The 14,239-nt window shown below is 45.7% G+C and overlaps 2 protein-coding genes across 5 annotated transcripts in view; one reads left to right on the top strand and one right to left on the bottom strand.

Moving 5' to 3' along the window:
* The window catches only part of LOC127542933 (paraneoplastic antigen Ma6E-like), a 151,887-nt gene that overhangs the window by 29,523 nt on the left and 108,125 nt on the right, over positions 1-14,239 (bottom strand). The window lies entirely within an intron of this gene.
* LOC127542936 (ARL14 effector protein-like) lies at positions 9,401-11,063 on the top strand. The gene is made up of 2 exons (XM_051968876.1): positions 9,401-9,449; positions 10,012-11,063. The coding sequence occupies exon 2, from the start codon at positions 10,063-10,065 to the stop codon at positions 10,555-10,557; it is 495 nt and encodes a 164-aa protein (XP_051824836.1). The 5' UTR covers positions 9,401-9,449; positions 10,012-10,062; the 3' UTR covers positions 10,558-11,063.

The raw sequence follows: 14,239 nt of genomic DNA, 5'->3' as shown, positions 1-14,239 counted from the left end.
TTGTTGAATTTTTTTAAGAGTTAACATTTTTTTAATAAACCTAGAAAGACTTACATGAGCTGATGCTGAGTGAAGTGAAAAGAACCAGCAGAACATTGTACACAATAATAACAATATTGTGTGATGATCAGTTATGATCGACTTAGCTCTCCTCTGCAATACAATGATCCTAGACGAGTCCAAAAGACTCATCATGGAAAAAGGCTGTCCACATCTGGAGAAAGAATTATGGAGTCTGAATGCAGATGGAAGCATACTAATTTCACTATATTTTTGTGGTTTTTTTCTTTTGTTCTGTTTCTTCTTTCATGACATGACTAATATAGCTCTATATTTTACATGATTGCACCTATATAATCCATATCAAATTGCTTACTGTCTTAGGAAAGAAGAAAGGAAGGGAGGGAGGAAAATCAGCAATTCAAAATCTTATAATATGAATGTTAAAACGTATTTAACATTAAAAAATAAAACAAAGTTTTAACAATAAATTTAATGAGATCTCTGGAGGAAAAAAAGGAAAAAAGCAGTGAGAGCTATGGAAGAAAGATTTGGAAAGGAAATATCTTGGCATGAGGTATAAAGTCTTGTTCAAGCAACAGACTCTCTGAAAATTAGAACAGAGTGAATAGAAGCCAGTGACTCCATGAAGCAACAAGAAATATTAAAACCAAATTAAACTGCTGAAAATATAGAAGAAAATGCAAGGTTTCTCCCAGCAAAAACAACGGACTGGAAAATAGACTGAAAAGAAAAAAATGAAGAATTATTGGACTATCTGAACACTAGGACCAAACCCCCCAAAAGAGCCTGGATATCATATATCAGGAAATCTTAAAGTGCCAAGATCTCTTAGAATCAGAGGGCAGATTGGAAATGTGAAGAATGCACCAGTCACCTCATGAAAGAAATCCCCAAATGAAAACCTCCTGGAAATATCCAAAATCCAGAGCTTCCAGGTCAAAGATAAGATATTCAAATACCAAGGAGCCACAGTCAGGATCACAGATGATTTATCAACCATCCCCAAAAAAGAGTAAAGAATTGAAAGTATTTTATTTCATAAGGGAAAGGATATGGGCTTACAGCCAAGAACTTATCCAGTAAAACTGAGTATAATGCTGCAGGGGGAAATATGGATGTTCGCTTTAATGAAATAGAGGAGTTCCAAGTATTCCTGATGGGAAGGCAAGAGCTGCAGAAAAGCTTTGTAGTTCAATCATAGGAGTGAGAGAAATGTGAAAAGGTCAACAAGAATGAACGATAAAGGACTAAGCCAGGACAAATGGCTTATATTATAATATGGGGACATGATACATGTATCAGCATCAAGGGTCATAGAGGGAGTCCGATTTGACAAGATCTGAAAGTGGTTCTCTTATGCCTTGATCTTAAGGAGAAATGAGAAGAGGAATACATTGTTGAGGGAAGGCTGGAAAGGAAGGTCAGGGAAAATTATCTCACATAATCAAAGGGCACAAGTTGATATATATCTATGCAAAAAAGGAAAAAGAGGTAAGGGAGAGTGGCTCACACTTAAGCCTCGTTCTCATCTTACTTGGTCAAAAGAAGGAAGAACATACACAAAGTTATATTAGAAGGAAAAGGGGAGAAAGGGGGAGGGAAAATTAAGGGCCTAAGTAAAACTCTAGATATTTAAAGCTCTTTTTGAGGTGGCAAAAATGGGAATCTGAGGGATGCCCAGAAATCGGGGAATAGATGAACAAGATACAGCATGTCGATATTATGGCATACTTTGGGGCTGAACTCTTAGGAACATAATGACCCAACCAGGATTCCAGAGGAGGACTAATGATAAAATATGTTAACCACCTCCTGATAGAGAGGTGAAGGAGTCAGGGTGCAAAAGTAGACAAATTATTCAATGTGGAAAATTGTTTTTAATTAGCTACACATGTTTCAAATAGGTTTTGTTTTTCTTGTGTTCTCAGCTAGGGGAGGAAGTTGGGATGGGGAGATGAAAAGATGGGTCTTGGCTACTTAAATAGTTTTTAAAAGATGCTTCCTCTTGCCTTCCCCTATGCACACTCTTTCCACTGATAATCTTCTTCACTGTCATAATTCCAAATAGCACCTCTACACCAGATCGATATCACCATTGCTGATCTCTCTTCTGAGCTGCAGCCCCATATAGCCTTTAGGGCTTTAAGCCATAGTCTTTTTTAAAAAATTGTATTTTAATAGTATATTATTTTATACTACTATATACTAGTATATAATTACATATAACTTTAATTTTTTTCCCCCCTGAGGCAATTGGGTTAAGTGACTTGGCCAGGGTCACACAGTTAGGAAGTGTCTGAAGCCAGACTTGAACTCAGGTCCTCCTAACTTCAGGGCTTGTACTCTATCCACTGTGCCACCTAGCTGCCTCTTTCACTTTCATTTTTGCAAAATTTTGAGTTCCCCAATTTTTTCTCCCTCTCTTCCTTACCTTCCCCACGGTAGTGAGCAATCTGGTAGAGTTTATGTGTATATTCATTTTTAACATATTTCCACATGAGTCATATTGAGAAAGAAAAATCAGAACAAAAGGCAAAAACTACAAGAAAGGGGGAAAAAAGGTGAAAATAGTGTGCTTCGATCCACATTCACTCTGCCCAGTTCTCTCTCTGGATGCCAACACCATTTTCTATTCAAAGTTTATTGGAATTGCCTTCGAGCCCTGAATTGCTGAGAAGAGCTAAGTCCATCATAGTTGATCATCACATAGTCTTGCCATTGCTATGTATAATGTTTTCCTGGTTTTGCTCGCTTCACTCAGGATCAGTTCATATAGGTCTTTCAAGACTTTTCTGAAGTGAGCTTGCTCATCATTTCTTATAGAACAATAATATTCCATTACATACATGTGCCATATTTCCCAAAATGATGGGCATCCCCTCAGTTTCCAATTCCTTGCCACTACAAAAAGGGCTGCCACAAACATTTTTGTGCAGGTGGGTCCTTTGCCTCTTTTATGATCTCTTTGGGATACAGACCCAATAGTGACACTGCCCCCGTTTGTCCTCCCTCTATTTGCCAGGAAACGATGGGACCAGTAGCCAAGGTCTTAATTTTTGATGTTAAACTTCAAGCCAGCTTTTGTACTCTCCTCTTTCACTCTCATCAAGAGGCTTCTTAATTTTTCTTTACTTTGTCATTAGAGACAGAATAGTCTGCATATCTGAGATTGTTGATAATTTTCTCAACAGCCTTAATTCTGGCTTTTAATGTTCATTCTGGCATTTCCCGTGATGTCCTCTGCATGGAAGTTCAATAAATAAGGTGACATTATATAGCCTTGTCATATTCCTTTTTCCAATCTTAGATCAATCAATTGTTCCATGTTTGATTTTATCTGTTTCTTCTTGACCTGCATAAAAGATCCTCAGGAGACAAGCTGGTCCTGTACTCCCAGCTCTTTGATTTCTTGACACATTTTATTGGCATCCACATAAGCAAAGGCTTTAGGGTAGTCAAGGAAGCAGTAGATGTTTTTCTGAAGCTCCTTTGTTTTCTCTGTAATCCAGCGAATGTTGGCCATTTGGTTTCTAGTTTCTCTGCCTCTTCTAAACCCATCCTGCTGTTCTGGTAATTCTCGGTTCACATGTTATTACAACCTTGCTGATGTGAGAAATGAGCACAATTGTTCGGTAATTTGAACATTTCCCTTTAGGATAAGGATGCAAACTGATTTTTTCCAATCCAGTGGCCACAGTGGAGTTTTCCAAATTTGCTGGTATACTGAGAGTAGCACTTTGCACCATCTTTTAAAATTTTAAATTCCTCACCCATAATTCCATCACCCCCACTAGCCTTAAGACCCACTTGATTTCATTCTCCACAATGGCTAGGTCTAGGTAAGTAAGCACACCATCGTGGTCATTTGGTCATTTTGGAGATTATACCCCAGTACTGCTTTTCTCACCCTTTTATTGACTATGAGGGCTACTCCATTTCTACTATCTACTATGAAGGTTACTTCTATTCTTCTTCATAAGAGTATAGGTAATGATCACCTGAATTACCCATGAATCCATGGTCACCCATTCCTGTTTATTAAGATTTGACAATTAAGAGATAACTGGTAACTGAGCAGTTTCAATTAAATGATGAGGTCAGAAGTCAGTTTGCAGATATAGAAGAGAGTGATAGGTGAAGAAGTGGAAGCACCAGGATTAGATAGGTTTTTCAAAGCGTTTAGATGAAGAGTCCTACTATGATAGCTAACAAAGGAATTAGAATCAAGTGGGAGAGAGATGAATGTGTTTGTAGGCAGCAAGAAGAGAACCAATAGATAAGGAGAAAGTAAAGATTATAGAAAGAATAATGGAGACAATCTGTTGGATGAGATGGCAAAAGTGCATGTATCAGGTTGGCCTTGACAAGCAGAGGGGCCACTTCATCATCGGAGACTATAAAGAGGAAAGAGTGAGGTATTGTGACTGAGGGGTGTGAGCTGAGAAGGGGAGAAGGAGCTCTCCATGAAGAATTGCAGTGAGGCAACATGGGCAAGAATACTCTATGGGAGGCTTAACAAGAGAAGAGAAGGTTTCAAACAGCAAATATAGTAAATGGCCTAGATCAAAACTTTTTAAACTATGGGTCAAGACCCCATATGAGATTGTGTAACTGAATGTGGGGGTGACAAAATTATGATTTATTATCTGTAAATGTTTGATTTGTATACCCATTTTACATACCTCTATACCTGGGGTCACGTAAAAATTTCTTAGGTAAAAAGGAGTCATGATGGAACACCTGGACCACTAATTGATTAGGGAGAAATAGAAGGACTGTCTTGTTTCAGTAAGAGACCAGTGGAGATGGGAAAAGATAATGATGAATGTTGGAGAAGATGTGGGAAAACTGGGACACTAATACATTGTTGGTGGAATTGTGAATTGATCCAACCATTCTGAAGAGCAATTTGGAGCTATGCCCAAAGGGCTATCAAACTGTGCATACCCTTTGATCCAGCAGTGTCTTTATTGGCTCTGTATTCATTCCAAAGGGGTCATAAAGGAGGAAAAGGGACCCACATGTGCAAAAATGTTGGTGGCAGCCCTTTTATGAAAGCTTTTATTTTCAAAATATATGCATGGATAATTTTTCAACATTGACCCTTGCATAGTCTTGTGATCCAGATTTTCCCGTCCATCTCCTCACTCCCTCCCCTAGATGGCAAGCAATCCAATACATTTTATACATGTTAAAATATATGTTAAATCTAACATATGTAAACATATTTATACAATTATCTTACTGCATAAGAGAAACCAGATCAAAAAGGAAAGAAAACGCATAAGAAAACAAAATGCAAGCAAACAATAATAAAAAGAGTGAGAATGCTATGTTGTGATCCACACACAGTTCCCACAGTCCTCTCTCTGGGTGCAGATGTCTCTCTTCATGACAAGATTATTGGAACTGGCATCAGTCATCTCATTGTTGAAAAGAGTCACGTCCATTAGAATTAATTGTCTTATAATCTTGTGGTTGCTGTGTGCAATGATCTCCTGGTTCTGATCATTTCACTCAGCATCAGTTCATGTAAGGCTCTCCAGGCCTTTCTGAAATCATCCTACTGGTCATTTCTTACAGAACCATAATTTTCCATAATATTCATATACCTCAATTGATTGAGCCATTCTCCAATGGATGGGCATTCACTCAGTTACCAGTTTCTTGCCACTACAAAGAGGGCTGCCACAAACATTCTTTGTGCCAGTCATTTTGACAAAAACTTTCCAGATATTAATAGTCGGGGCTAGCAGTTATCGTCTCTATCACGTTCCAGTCATTGATCCAAGCATTACACATAATTTAGTCATCATAGCTACCATTTTATAGCACCTACTATGTGCCACTCGCCATGTGAAAAACACTATATTAGTAATAGCTAGTATTTACATGTTGCCATATAGGTGCCTGTCACAGTTCTAAGCTAAACATTTTTGCCCATGTGGATCCCTTTCCCTCCTTTAAGATCTCTTTGGGATATAAGCTCAGTAGAAACCCTGCTGGGTCAGAGGGTATGTACAATGTGATAACTTTTTGAGCATAGTTCCAAATCGCTCTCCAGAGTGGCTGGATCCACTCACAGTTCTACCAACAATGTATTAGTGTGGTGGCAGTCCTCTTAGTAGTGGCAACGAACTGGAAACTGAATTGATGCCCATCGGATGGAGAATGGCCGAATAAGTTATGTATATGAATATTATGGAATATTATTGTTCTGTAAGAAATGATCAGCAGGATGATTTCAGAAAGGCCTGGAGAGACTTACATGAACTGATGCTGAATGAAATGAGCAGGACCAGGAGATCATTATGTACTTCAACAACAACACTATATGATGATCAGTTCTGATGGACATGACTCTTTCCAACAATGAGATGATTGAAGCCAGTTTCAATGACCCTGTGATGAAGAGCCATCTGTACCCAGAGAGAGGACTGTGGGGACTGAGTGTGGATCACAACATAGCATTCTCACTTTTTTTGTTGTGGTTTGCTTTCTTTTTGTTTTCTTTCTCATTTTTTCCTTTTTGATCTGATTTTTCTTGTACAGCATGATATTTGTGGAAATAATGGATAGAAGAATTGCACATGTTTAACATATATTGAATTCCTGGCCATCTAGGGAAGGGAGTGAGGAAAAGGGGGAAAATTTGGAATACAGAGTTTTGCAAGGGTCATTATTGAAAAATTATCCATGTATATGGATAATTGAAAATAAAAAGCTTTAATAATAATAAAAATAATTACACAAATCTGAAAAAAGAGACCAATTGAGATTAAATAACATTAATTTATAGCAAGCCCAAACAGCATAAAGTCATGGAAACCTCTGGTTCCACCCAACAGTGCAAAAATAGGAGAAAAGGAAGAGAATAGTGAAAGGAATACAGGTCTTTTATTTGGTAAGGTGGGATTGTCAATAGTACAACATGATGAGTGGCATTTTCAAGTTCTCCTGACATTAAGAAAAAGGCCAAGGCAGCATGAGGGTTGTCCACTGGTTATCCCTCATTTTTATCAGGTGACCAACCCATCTCCTCTTTTGATCATAAATCTCTTCAAAAATCTCCTTTACTTTTGTTCCTCTTCATTGTTTATTCTTTGTTATATGCACTACAGCCTACTCCTGCTCGCCATGGGTCTCTTCATCAGTTACTGAGGGATGTTCATTTTTCATTCTTTCCACATTATAGTGTTGTGGCTTGTAATTCTACACACCAGTAGAATACTGGTGTTAAAATGAAAAGGGTTCGTTTCTGGAAAAAGCCAGGGTCATGAAAAATTGGCAAGCAACCAAAGGCTTCTTACCCGCCTCCTACTTAATTCTGAGCTATCTCTTTGTCCATTGACAAGATCTCTACAAGATCTAGATATAAATACTGATGAGTGATCTGTGTGGGATCGGTCCAAACACGTGTCAGCTTGTGGTGAATATGCAGGCTTCATTATGAGGGCATCCACCAACCTGCATTCCTTGTATTTTATGAGTAAGACACCAGTGGGGATGCCCAAATGCCCAAGACACATACCCATTAGTTGCCCCCAAAGTTCCCCACCTTGTAATTTATCCATGTTGGATAAAACTCACAGAGCAGATGGAGACTCCTCGTGACAAATCGCCCTTAAGTAAGTAAATAATAACTAACACCTTGCTACATTTCGGTTACTTAGAAAGAACAGAATGCAAAAGTTGCAGTTTGTATCTCCTAGCCCCAAATTCCTGGCTCTATTTAAAGCCAGAAAAAGGAGCAATTGCAAACAGTTGTCCGGGGAGCAAGTAGAGAGTGGTGTACACAGTCAAACGAGGGACCCCCATACCTGGCCTGCAACTGAATATATCAGGTAAGATTGGTACAGGGAGGAGGAAGGGAAGGGAAAACGTTAGAATTGGAGTGGACAGACTCTCTGAGAGTCTCTTGGGTTGCTCTCTGGAACTACATTAAAATGTTGCTGAGTTTTCTTATCAGTGTGAGTGAGGGCCAACTCTTTCCCCTCCCTGGGCCTCAGTTTCTCTATCGGTAACATGAGGCAGCTTTCCTAGATGAAGCACCTTGTTCCTGCTGGGGGCAGAGCGGCACCCATGGCTTTCCCTGGGAGTCCCCCTCCCCCCTTCCCTTCCCCCTCCTCTCTGCCCGCCATGGGAGCCCCTCTGCCCCTCCCTTTCCCTCTCCCTGCTCCTTCCGGTGCTCCAAGGGGCCAAGCAGCCCCAATCTTTTGCTTCCTGTGTCTTCAGAGGTCCCTGAGGTGTCGAGTTCCTGAGGACCCCTGAGCCTAGGTGGGGAAGGCAGAGAGGAGGGGTGCAGGAAGTGGAGGAAAAGAAGGGGAGGGGAGAGAGACAGAGGGAGAAGAAGTAGGGCCCCGTCTCGGCCACCTCCAAGCTCTGAGGGAAGATGGCGGATGGGTTGGAGGCGGAGGGTCATTGGGCTGGCAGGGGGAGGGGAGCAAAGCTCAGCAAGGCTCCCGGGGGCCCTGAGGCCTGTGGGGAGGAGGCTCATCTGGGGTGGGGGGCTCCTCTGGGTGGATGCGGACCGTCCATGGCCCCCCAGTCCCCTCCCCACCTCTTGGCTGAGGAGTGGGGGGGGGCAACCAGGGTGGGGCCAGCTGGGGGCGGGGCATTTGAAGTGCAAGTGCCATCATAGGAAGTGATCATGCTTAATCTTAGACCCTACAACTCCACGGGAGGCCATATCGGGTGGTACCGCGTGTGCCGCCAACGCCCCTGGGGATGCGGCACAAGTAATCGTGTTGGGGGGCGGCGGGAGGGGCTTCTGAGCTAGCGCTCTGAAGGAGCCGCGAATCCAGAAGTTCTCTCTTAACGAGGAGCGCAGATAATCCCGGGGCCGGGAAGATAGGCAGGAAATAGGTCAAGTGGCAGGCCAGCAGGTGACCCGCGCGGGCGGGAGATGCGTGTTCTCCGGGAGCCCCCCTCCCCGCCATCCCCTCCGCCCCCAGTATGCAGCACGGGGCCGTCCGACCGGGGCAGGATCTGGCCACGTCTACCGACGGTCAACACCCCCTGGCAGGGAATGCTCCTTGTCCTGCCCGTCCCTGCCACCTGTCTGAGTCACGGCTCACATGGCCTCATTTAGAATCCTGGCCAGGAGCGGGCCCAGGTGCCCAGCCTTCCGGAACCAGCGCCCCCACTGGGATCCAGGCGACTGGGGGAGATGTCTGGACCCGCACGGAGGGGGGCGCGGGGGATGGGGGGCGCTGCCTGGGTACAGACAGCAAAGCTCCGCTAACTTGCAGGAAGCATGGCCCCAGCAGCCCAGTCTGCTTCCTTGCCCCCACTTTCCCCTCCCATTCTCGCATTTCTGAGTGAAAATTCTGTTTGGCACCTAGGTCCTGGTGAAGGCCCATCCCTCCTTCCACCCACAGAGGCCTCTTTCCGGATCGTCACCTGCCCATCAAGTGGCCTCTTCTGTAAGTATAATAGTGAGGAACCAGCACCCCGGGGACTCGTGACTGCTCTCTGTAAGTTGGGGATCGGACCCCTTCCCTATCCTCGGCCCCCAACTTCTCGCACCAAAACCCAAGGGTTTCTTCTTGGGGGCTCAGGAGCTGATCTCGGTCCCACGGCCTGCCAGCCTCCCCCCTCACTCAGAGAAAGTATTGTCAGGCCCCCTTCTGAGGTGGAAGGGGTGGGTGGAATGCTGCTTTCCGAAAACAAGGAGGCAGGTGAGCAGCGGCCGTCGTGCCAGAAGTCCTAGGGCAAGAAAGCGGGCGAGCCCGGAATGGGGGTCAGGAAGAGGAGGGAGGACTGGGCAGACCCAGGGGAGAGTCGGTGCCCAGAGGTGGGGGGGGAATGTCTGAGAAGCGGGGGGAGGCAGAGCAGGGGGCGGCCACCCCGGCCTCCCGCTGCGCCGCTCCCACTCCACAGATGTCTGCTTTGGCCGGGCGCCTCGAGGGCTGGCTTGGTGGAGCGGGCACCCGGGAAGCGCGGCTCGCAGACATCTCCCCCCCCCCCATTTTGTTTTGTGCTCAGAGCCACACAGAGGACAGACCCGAAGGCGGATCTGCCAGGCCGAGGTCCAGAATGAGTACAGGGTGCAAAGGCCTCGGGGACAGCTCCCCTGGCGAAGCAGAGGGAGCTGCTGCAGAGGCAAAGGCTCCTTCCCAACTGCTTCAGATGGGAGAGAAGCAGATCCAGACAGTGGTCCAGCAGTTGATGGCCCTAAATATTCACAAGAGTGGCCCCCAGGGGGCCAAACCTGAGGATGAGCAGGAACCTGCAGCTCAGGGAGCCTGTGGGAGCTCTCTCCCTGCCCCAGGCCCCGTGCAGGCCACAGGCAGTAGCCGGGGGAGGAGAGAAAGGAGGAAGTATGACTGGAAAGGCAGGCTACTCAGTAATGGCGTCGACCTGTGCGACTGCCTCAATGTAGATTGCCCTGGCTGCTTCTACCCTTGCCCCCGGTGCACCTCCAAGAAATGTGGGGTTAAGTGTCGCTGCAACCGTCGCTGGGTCTATAAAAAGATCGAGAATGAATCTGGCGAGCTGGTCAACACCTTCCCCTTCACCTATCCTGACTAGGGGCTACCCAGCGCCCCGTGCCACCTTGCCTTCCTGTCCTCCAGAGGCTCCAGGTGGCTGTTTTCTTAGGGAGTTGGAGGGCAACTCTGAGCCTAGAGCTGCCCTGACCCTAGTGAGCAGAGACCCTTCCTCTGCTGGGCATCAACTTCTGCCCCTGCCCAGGGCAGCCTGCTCAGAGGGAGACTGAGGCATTGCTGCTGCCCTGTCCCCCTTCCCACAGCCAATTCAGTTTCTGCAGCCCAGGCTGCCCCTTCTTGCTGTACCTCGCTCCTGAAGGGAAGCCGGCAACCTCCCCCCCCCATCCCAAGTTCAGTGTTTGTTTTCTGTGAACTTGGAGCACTTTGGCTCTTTCTGCCTCTTTTCTCCCATGTGCCTAGTCTTTCATGCAGAGTTCTAGGGGCCAGTTGTTCAGCTGTTGAGATATTTCAGGAACAAAAGGGATGAGGGCTGTTGAAGTGATAAATAGCACTGCAAAAGCAAAATAAAAGTCACTGGCAAATGCACAATTCGTGTTTAATCTCAGAGAATTCCCTTCAGGACTTCTGGCCAATGATATCCAAGGGATGGTACACCTGAGAGTAAAGCTTATAAAAGGTCCACACCTGGAAGGTGGGTAGCCTAAGAAAGGTCCACATGGGGGGGGGGGGGCAGGGAGGCCCACCTCATCCAGAGGTCCACATCTGGGGGGCAGACCAGTCTCACCCAGAGGGCAGCATGAAACTTGGCTCTACAGCTAGAAGACGGGGCAGCAGGGACTTGTCCCAACCAGGAAGTCTCTCCCCATTCAAGCTCTGCCTCTCAGGGAGGAACTCCGAAGCTTCATCACATTTTCACCATATTTTCCCTTAGCTGCTTGCAAAGACCCAGGGGAGGCATGGAAATGGAGTTTTCGGTGGTAGCAAATTCATCTGCTGTCATGGGAACGAATCCTTCGGTACCCTTCCCTTCCTCTCCCGTCTAGTGTCTGCCAACATCATAAGAGATGTGACTGGAACAGGGACCTCTGACAAACAAAAACTCCTGAAGGAAAACCCTCCACCCTTGGCCCACGCTGGCCTTTCATCCCATGCCATGTCCATGTGGCTACCTTGTGGCTTAGGACCTCTTGGACACTTCCCCAGACATAGTTTCATTGGGCCTATTTCCCTTGACCATATTGGATTCTCAGGGAAAATTCACCAATCCAGCACAGTACTCTATACAATCCAATGGGAACAACAGGTCTTTGCCAACTAGACCAGGATACCCTTTTCCGGGAAGAAAACAACAGAGGAGGTGAGGGGAGTCAGGAAAATCCCACTGCTCCATTTCTAAGACTGTTCCTCTATTACTGTGCCCTGTTCTTACATACTTCCCTGGGATCCATTCTGTAATCACGTGTCGCTCTCAGAGCAGGAGGCCTTCAGGAAATCAGCCAGAAAAATCAACTCTGGTTGGTTGGGGGTGAAGGGTGAGATCATTCATCAGCACCCACAACCCAGTAATCATCCCTGGGCCTAGGCTCTTCCCATTTAATGAAACAACTGGGCCCGGGATATGGGAGGAACCGAGACCTCTCACCAAGATGGGGAATCAACCACACTGAAGTATATAGTTCCTATCCGAGTTGACTACGTTGATATGTTAGAAAACTGCACATTGTTATATGTCTTTTTTATGAAGTTGGTACGAGACCCACAGGGATCCTTATGTTCTGGTTAGTGGCCCTCAGCTCTATTTGAATTCAACACAATTGCCCAGTTGGTTCATTTGAATGAACCATTCAAAGCAAAGACCCTTAGTGAAGCATTGTGGAATACACAATAGTAATAACAAAACATTCCCCCCACAAACGGGGGGAGGGGGGAGGGGAGGGGGTTGACGCTTGGTATTCGGTTCATGCACAATTCTTTGTAACCCCGAGGACCACAGCATGCCCACACTGTTCATGGAATTTTCTTGATAGAGATACTGAAATTGATCTGTCCTTCAGTTGTATCTGACTTTTCGTGACCCCATTTGGGGTTTTCTTGACAAAGAAACCGAAGGACTTTGCCATTTCCTTCTCCAGATCGTTTTTTCAGATGAGGAAAGTGAGGCAAACACGTTGAAATAGGCTGGATTTGAAATCAGGTTTTGCTGACTCCGGGGCCAGAGCTTTCGTCACTAAACCAAGTAGCTGCCTCTGAACCTGGGCTGTACCTTTTCCAAAAACATGTATAAGAACAGTGAGAAGAGGGAATACATAAAGAGGCTGTAACAGGGAACTTTTCTGAAGACTAAGTCAAACTAAACCAGGCAGATAGGGTAAGTCTAATCATCTCAGAGGGAGAGCACTGAGATTCAGGAGGGGTTCACAAATAGGGCGCCTCTATGGGACACATGCGCGGAAGGGACACGTGCACGGATGGGACACATGCGCGGAAGGGACACGTGCTCAGACGGGACACACGCACACACAGAGATGTGGAGGAGCCGCCCCGATGCGGATGCTGCTATCTCCTGGAGATATCACTGATGTTGCCAGGCCTCTGCCTTCCGTTCCCATAGTTTCTGCTTCTAGGTCAGCAGCCCCGGGCTCCCAGCTGGGGAATTAGCTCCTCCCTGACGGTTCCTTCTTAGTTTTGAGTTTCTCTGCGGTCCAAGGGTTTAGGGCCCTCTGTTAGAAACCTTAGCTGATGGAAGGTGAGCATTCCACATGCCCCAATTTCAATAGCAGAAGGCTAGCCTGGGGGAGTGGGGCCCAGAAATGTTTAACAATACATCCTGGGGTTTCATTTGAATTCTCCATTCTCCGTCACTTTCTAAAGTCAGGACCATTAAAAAAAAAAAAAAACCAACCAAACTTGGATCTGTGTTGCTTGCCTACTTCCTAGGGCAGCTAGGTGGCTCAATGGTTAGTCAGGAAAACCTGAGTTCACATGCAACCTCAGACACTCCCTAGCTGTGGGATTCTGGGCAAGTCACTTCATCCTCTTTGCCTCAGTTTGCTAATTTGTAAAATGAGTTTGAGGAAGGAAATGGCAAACCACCCTCATATCTTGGCCAAGAAAACCTCAGAAGGGGACGAGGAAAAAAAACCCAAGCAAAGCCTATTTCCAGGTGTAAGTGGTCATACTAAAAAAATTAACAGCTCTGCTGATGGTTATTTGCTTAATAACTACCCAACAGCTCGGGAGTTCAGGGGCCCCTCGTCTTCAAAACTTGTATCTCTGTCTCTCGTGGAGTTGAGCCGGTGGAGGGAGGGTCAAACCAAGTCCAAAAAGCAAGGTCATGGACTTTTCCCACAGACTTTCTGGCCTTCATAACCTTTATTGTATCCAGGCACAGCCGGCCCACGGCTTGAGAGGTTTCTTTAGCTCATGACTGGTTTTTCTATTATAACCTAGGTATGAGATGGGGGGATGTGTCCATCCTTCATTCTAGATATGGAGCAATAACATCATGGAGCAGGATCTTAACCTGCAGGGGTCAAGCCAAGCAGGCCTCTGTACAATGTCTTCCTTCAGCCTCACTCTCTCCTCCAGTCCTGTAGCAAGACCTCAGTGAAGCTGACTGGCAGTGGCCTGGGATGTGATTCTGGTGTTTCAAAATTAAGGTTTTCCCCAGGCCTCAGTTTCTCTGAGACGATTCTAATGAATAGGAAGGGGGCTCACAGCAGGGAATCTTTTGCCTACAGAAGGCATAATTGTAGAAGGTAAGG

Source organism: Antechinus flavipes, chromosome X, assembly GCF_016432865.1.
Source record: "Antechinus flavipes isolate AdamAnt ecotype Samford, QLD, Australia chromosome X, AdamAnt_v2, whole genome shotgun sequence".
In the NCBI taxonomy this organism is placed as follows: domain Eukaryota; kingdom Metazoa; phylum Chordata; class Mammalia; order Dasyuromorphia; family Dasyuridae; genus Antechinus; species Antechinus flavipes.
This window is presented reverse-complemented; position numbering and strand designations above follow the sequence as displayed.

Excerpts from the sequence above, each read along its gene's own strand:
- LOC127542936 (XM_051968876.1), top strand. The coding sequence starts at position 10,063 with ATGAGTACAGGGTGCAAAGGCCTCGGGGACAGCTCCCCTGGCGAAGCA.